Source organism: Hypomesus nipponensis, chromosome 16, assembly GCF_054491055.1.
Source record: "Hypomesus nipponensis isolate SF chromosome 16, ASM5449105v1, whole genome shotgun sequence".
Taxonomy (NCBI): Eukaryota; Metazoa; Chordata; class Actinopteri; order Osmeriformes; family Osmeridae; genus Hypomesus; species Hypomesus nipponensis.
The window spans coordinates 7,431,942-7,438,615 of NC_140376.1; the positions used below are offsets into that span (position 1 = coordinate 7,431,942).

Genomic DNA, 6,674 nt, shown 5'->3' on the forward strand with positions numbered 1-6,674 from the left:
AACTGCTCTTTTCTGAATGTCAATTTATTGTGCAGCCCAAACAAAAAATATTAAACTAACGTCTCCCACAGACAACGAGAGATTGTGGAGCAGAGGCCCATGATAGCAGAGTTTAAAAACAGATGGCCTGCCCTGTTTCTGCAGTGTGTGAAGTAAGTAAGTGTGTACAGGTGTTAATAATAAATAGTTTGAATTTGCCAATAATCCTGCAGCCTTATGTGGTCATTATTATATCTAACAAAAAACAAATGGATGTATTTTATTCAGGTGATTGCAGAGTTTTTTTGCGGATCACCACCAAGCCACTGCAATCAAAGTTCATGTCACAGCTGGAGCACTTCTCAAACAAGCTGATCGAGATCTTCAAGAGAAAAGGAGGAGTGAAGGGGCAAAAGATCAAAGGCGTTTTGGCAATCATAGATTTGGTCAGTAGATAAAATTGGGATGAGACTGGTTTGTGATGTCAGCTTCGTAAATCTCAGCTCATCCTCCTGTTTCCTATTGGTCCACATATGGATGCTGGTAGGAATTGGAATAAGAAGCTGAGGATTTTGCACTATAAAACGAAATTGCACGGATGCACATGACTCCAGTCTACGTCTACGGATAATCGAATAGCATAGGCTGCATAAAGAGTCAAATAGAAAAATTACAAATAGTCTAAAAGGAAAGTTCCGTAGAAGATCAAGGATCAGAGGTGAGTTGGTCCGTGTAACATGTGGTCTTTTTTTTTCTCTATATTTTGCAACCCGTGTTGACTAACCCAACATAGGGCCGTAATATCGTTTTGTCACTTTAGCAACTCAAACACACATTTAATATAAAGGCTTGTTTTTGGTTGTTTCGTAAAAAATAAATAATGAAATATCCATATAACACAAATGGTATATATGTTGCTTGCTTTTCTACAGGTAAGCCACACTCTTGCACTTTTTGAGGTTAAATCTAATCGAAATAGTCAGTATGCAGTGGTTTTGATTTGTCTGACATCCTCAGAGTAGGCGTGATCTGGGTTGACAGGAGGCCGTACGGAAAAAACGCATAGGAAGTTCAGCGGGATATGACATTCTATGCAAAGTGTCCCGCATTTGGGGTTGAGGAAGTTGGCAACCCTAACTGGAGCCTCTACCAAAAAGTGTCCCACATTACCTGAAATAACCCTACTGTTTCATCCAAACGAACCCATAACTTATCTGGTATTTGTTCATCATAATTACATTTTCTTAAAATAAGTCTTTGTGTATAATACTCGTGTATCCCTCACATTATCTGATCTGCTCTACTTTTCTACATAGAATTCACTACTTAGGATTATAGACTGATTATTACAATGGCTAGATTAAATATTATTAAATAAGGTTTCCTCAGTCCCTTTTAAACAAATTATGAGGTGGTGCCCCCAAGAACTAGATACCTTATTATAGATGAAGTATTGCTAATCTTAATCGTGTAAACCCTGCTACATAAATAACAATGTGAAGGCCATATCAGGCCAAGCTATAAGAGATATCTGTTCTCAATTGGCTTTCTGTGTCTTCAGGCTGAGAGACTGCAAACATGGCTATACTTCTTCCAATTGCTGTGGTCCTTGCTACGTTGTCCCTTGGCCTTTCCCAATCTGTGCTTACCGTGCCCAATGGACAGGAGTGGGGGGAGTGGACGTGGCGTGACTCTTGTCCTGACCAGTTCTATGCTGTTGGGTTCAGTCTGAGGGTAAAAACTATGTATTGTGTGTGTCAATTTACAGATTGCGAGTTTGTGAGAGATTGGTTTAAATGTTTGTCAGTTATGGAATCAATACAGTTGTGCATAGAAGTAACCCACATTACTATTTGGATTAATTTCATGCTAGCATGTGTCTATCTACTCTCAGGTGGAAGATTCACAGGGTGGTGGGGATGACACTGCCCTCAATGGCATTCGCCTCGTTTGTGCCAAAGACGGGGACATGAGCTCCCTTCAAACAATCGAGTCCCACTCTGGATAGTAAGATAACACTTTAGCTCTTACAGACTTGTTGAACTTCTCTGTAAACTTGAGCCTTATGCCTTGTGAGAGTAGTCTGAATGTAGGGTACAGGTCAGGCTTCTGTCTGATCATGTAATTTCTTTGTAAACATGTTAAGATGTGAGGATTGAGGAAATTGTAACTTTACCTAATACATCCCTGGTATTTCACCAAAAGAGCACCCTCTGTTTGTTCTATGATCCGTCATGATCTCTTTTAGCTCATTTACCTTCCCCTCCCCCCCCTTCCCCATTTTACTCCTCATCTTCAGCTGGGGTGACTGGTCGGGCCCTCAGTATTGCTCCAGCGGAACACTCATCTCCTTCCAACTGCGTGTGGAGGGCAACCAAGGCTCTGGTGATGACACTGCTGCCAATAACATCCGATTCCGCTGTAGCAACAACGTAATTCTGGAGGGAAACGGCGATGGGTGGGGAGAGTATGGACCCTGGAGCCAGGAATGTAGCAAGGGTATCTGCGGCATTGAAACCAAGATGGAAGATGTCCAGGGTGAGGGGGACGACACAGCTCTCAATGACGTGCGTTTCTACTGTTGCTCCCAATCCCAGGATCCCAGCCCTGGTTGCCCGTTTGTTAACAAAAGGTTATGTTAGATGGCTTTTATTTCAAGCCCTTTAAGTACATTAATCAGTATAGCATATACTGTATTGATGCCCCTGATAGACACATACCTGTGTAATGACTTGAATCGTTCATTTTGACCTTGTTATAATTAGCATGATGCTTTTTTTTCCAGGACCCCTTAGTAGAAGACCAAATGGTCGTATTTTGCGTTGTTACTGTCAATGATTGCTTACAGTAAACTTTTTTGGAATGAGCCATTTTCCTCTAAATAAATGTCAAGCATATTTACGTTTTCTGGGCATATTTTCAGTTAGCAGATGGTACTGTTTCACTGTTTGAATTGCGATTCTATCTGAGATAATTAAGTTGTTAATTATTTCAAAAGGGTTTCTAATGAATTAATGCAATAGGAGTGGGCTAAATGATTGCAACTATCACTAGAAAGAAAAACGTCACTTCAGTTTAAGTCAAAGAGAATGGGACAATTTTTACACAGGATTGCCCAATTTCTTTGTTTCTCTTCTAATTGTGAGGCTGCTAGCCAATCAGCATTCCCTCTTGCAGGGCAAATGAGAAGACAACCGTTTCAATAGGTGCGTTCGACTTCATGCTACAGCCGGCTGACTTGAAGCTGAGAATGCCATTGGCTGCTTCAGCCGGGTTGCAGGCGCCGCTGCCGCTGCATAAGTCAAACGCACCTATTCTACACGTTGTCGCAAACCAGAGGAAACAGACCAGCCAAACTGGCACAGAGGGCGGGTCCATAGGCTTAGATTAGGGGAGGTGATAGGAGTCTATCTGCCAGTGGAAGTGCTGCAGCCCCTTGGTACATGGCACTGGTCACACCTGCACTGGTCACACCTGCTGGCCATCAGGTGATCAAGGGAGGGCATAAAGGGAGCCAGCCCGAGACCGCATGGAGGAAAAAGAGGGAGGAACAAAGAACCAGAGAGGCAACCCTGGAGGAGCGTTGTTCAGCAGAGAGACAGTCCTCTCGCTCTGCTTTTAACCCCCACAGGACCAAACCCCATGAAGACCAACCGGCCCCGGACAGGAAGAATCTTGATTGTGGCCCCCCTACATGTAGAGTCTGAATAATTATAAACATATTGGCATTTTGCCTGTTAATGTGTGTAATGATGAAGAAAACGATTTGACAACAATAAACTAACGCGGACATAATAACAACTCGAGTGATTCAGTGCGCGTTGGCCGCTGATGTTTTGCTAGTTAAACCGCAGACCCTGATCCTCACCTGTGAGCTGTCCTTCGCATATCCACCTCAGACATTCAAATATAATAATAATACATTTTATTTAAATCATACATTTTATTAATCATTACATCACCATGGTGGTGAGGCGGGCAGAGCGGCTGAATGCTCTACTCCCCATGGCGGTGAGGCGGGCAGAGGGGACAGACAGGTGTATGGAGGAAGAGGATCTGAGGGAACGGGAGGTAGTGGGACCCTGCTCACAACTGATCAAAAGAATGAGACAGCATTTTCAAATTGAAGGGACCCAACGAAAACAATGCTGGTGAACACATCTCTTATTTTCCACTTTAACTGTGACGGTCGACGTTTCCGACTGGCCGCTCTCTGGGTTGACGGCGGTACACTGGAGGTCCTCGCTGATCTCCAGACCGTCTGGGATCCAGGAGAGCATGCTCCCTTTAACCGTGCGGCCCTTCAGCACCCAGACACATGTGTATTGTGGGATGCAGGTGGAGGTGCAGGTGAAGTTAGTTCTGACCCCAGCTGTCACCGGACTGACATAGGTGATGGTAATACCAGAGGGGTCGTCTGACATAGAGGAGTAATAATAATAATACATTTTATTTCTAACACACCTTTCATCTGAAAACAGATCTCAAGGTGCTACAGTTAAGAGTTATAAAACAAGGTAAAACATCAATATAAAATACAATTAAACAATTACAACTCATAAGATATGCTAAAAGTAACTACTTTCAGTACATTCCAACCCTCATCCATCTTCCAAAGTCACCTGTTTGGCCTTTACTGGGATGGGTAAAGGCTGCCAACAGGCTAGTGTTGGTGCAGCTGGTTAACGATTGCTCATGGGTTTACATATTACAAAGTAAATATCAATTGGTGCCTATTTCAACTTGAAGTAGCAGCAGTTTATCCCAACAGAATGCTTTTCATCGAAGGATGATGATGATGATTAAGATGACGAAGAGACATTGACTGCTGCCGCAGAAATTGATGCAGAGAATTATGTATGGTAGTTACTGGTAGTTCTCTCCCCATGTACTTTTATCTACAGGCTTGTGTGAAATTGTCAGTTACACTGAAATTGTGAGAATACTAAATATTTAAAAAAACTATTTGCACATTCTGATCCTGTTGAACAGAGCATGCATGCAGTATACAGTGAGATGTTCATTTAATGGCAGGTGAATTCTGCATGTGGAACTGTGAAATGTAGCTAATGTAATGTCATGTATACCCAGTTACAAGTAAATTAGTTGTGCAAACTGCACCTGATGAAGAAAGTGCCAAAAACTGACCAAGAGATGGTGTAGGCCTACTTAGGGTAGAATAATAAAGGCTAATCTTGATTTTTTTTAAACCTGAACACCAGTTACAGGAGGATGCATGGTCACAGGTGATGTTAATTGTAGGTTAATTGTAGATGTTAATGAATATTCATATACCCTATATGAATATTCATTGATGAATTTGCTGAATTTCTATTTTGACCAAGAGATGGTGTACTTAGGGCAGAAGAATACAGGCTGAACTTGTAAGGCTATCAACCTGACCCCACCTCTCATATGGTAAAATATGGAGTTACTGGATGGAGTCTCAACTTGATGGCTCTCACACATCATTGTGTAACTTACTGTAGCATTGCTAGTAATGTTGATAAGTAAGGGTCAAGATTGTGGTGTGATTAGTTGTTCTTGGGTATAAAAGGAATTGTGAATTGTGAAGCCTCTGTGGATTCTTGATCTCCTGACATTCTCCTCAGCTCTGGCTTGCCCTACTCCTTCTTCCTCACCTCTTGCTTTCTATCTCTGGTTTACAATAATCATGTTAGAGTAGGTAAGAGTTAACCTTCATTGATTTCATTCATTTGCAATATGATTAAATGATTATATTATTTAACCTTACTTTGACCATTCTGGCTCTGATTTAACCCATAGAGTGAAATAACTGTAATTCCTTTGTTATTGGCATTAATATTAATACACTGTTCAGTTTCCCATCTTCCTTCAAACCATACATGACTTAGTTTAGGTTGTTTGGTCAATATTGACCCCCTACAATCTTGAAATAGATTTGTTGGGAGGGGATAAGTAGAAAAGCAGAGTTTGGCATCGAAAACCTGCTTGCGAGCAGGTTAGGTTCACAGAGTTAGTTACCATGGAAACCTACCAAAAGGTTTAGTTACTTCTCTTTCTAGAACGGGAAACCTGAAGTATGCCACTTTTCAGGGTTAACCACCTCAGAGTATTCATTAAACCCATTACCTGGAATACCCCCCAGGTACTCTTCGAGCTGTGCATACCTATTTGTGTGTGTGCGTGTGAACCCTAAGGACGAAGTGTGGCTGGAGATCTTCTTTAAGGACCAGAACGGCCTGTTCTCTGACCCGGGGTGGTCCGACATTCTCTTCTCTGGGTTCCTGCTCTACGCCGACACCAACTACCTCGACACACTGTCTGAGGACTATGCTTAGATAGATATTTAATAGATATGTCAGAAAGTAATATTTCATTTTCTTAGAGTGAAGTGAAGGAAGGGATGGACTGGAGATTCTAGTATTAAAATAATTGTTTTTAATTATGACCTGTATATGCATTAAATCTCTTCATAATATTCATGCATTTTTGAGGTATTATGTCATTACCATAGTATGATATCATTGTTGTGATGTGATGTCACTGTCATAGTATGATGTCATGTGTTTACTCTTTAATCATTGAGACAAACTTAAATCTGTTACACAGGAGTGAGTTTATAGGGCCAGTCAGTCACCACTAAGTACAAAGCGTTTTGGTGGTGTGTCTGTTACGAAAGAGAATGATAGGGTAATCTAAGTATACAATAT

At 41.5% G+C, this 6,674-nt stretch overlaps 1 protein-coding gene across 1 annotated transcript; it reads left to right on the plus strand.

Annotated features, from left to right (window-relative positions):
- Positions 1 to 1,557: 1,557 nt before the first annotated feature.
- Positions 1,558 to 2,621, plus strand: LOC146254636 (vitelline membrane outer layer protein 1-like). Its single transcript, XM_084675460.1, has 3 exons — positions 1,558 to 1,713; positions 1,874 to 1,986; positions 2,279 to 2,621. Exons 1-3 carry the CDS (start codon positions 1,558 to 1,560, stop codon positions 2,619 to 2,621), a joined length of 612 nt encoding a protein of 203 aa, XP_084531586.1.
- Positions 2,622 to 6,674: the final 4,053 nt, after the last annotated feature.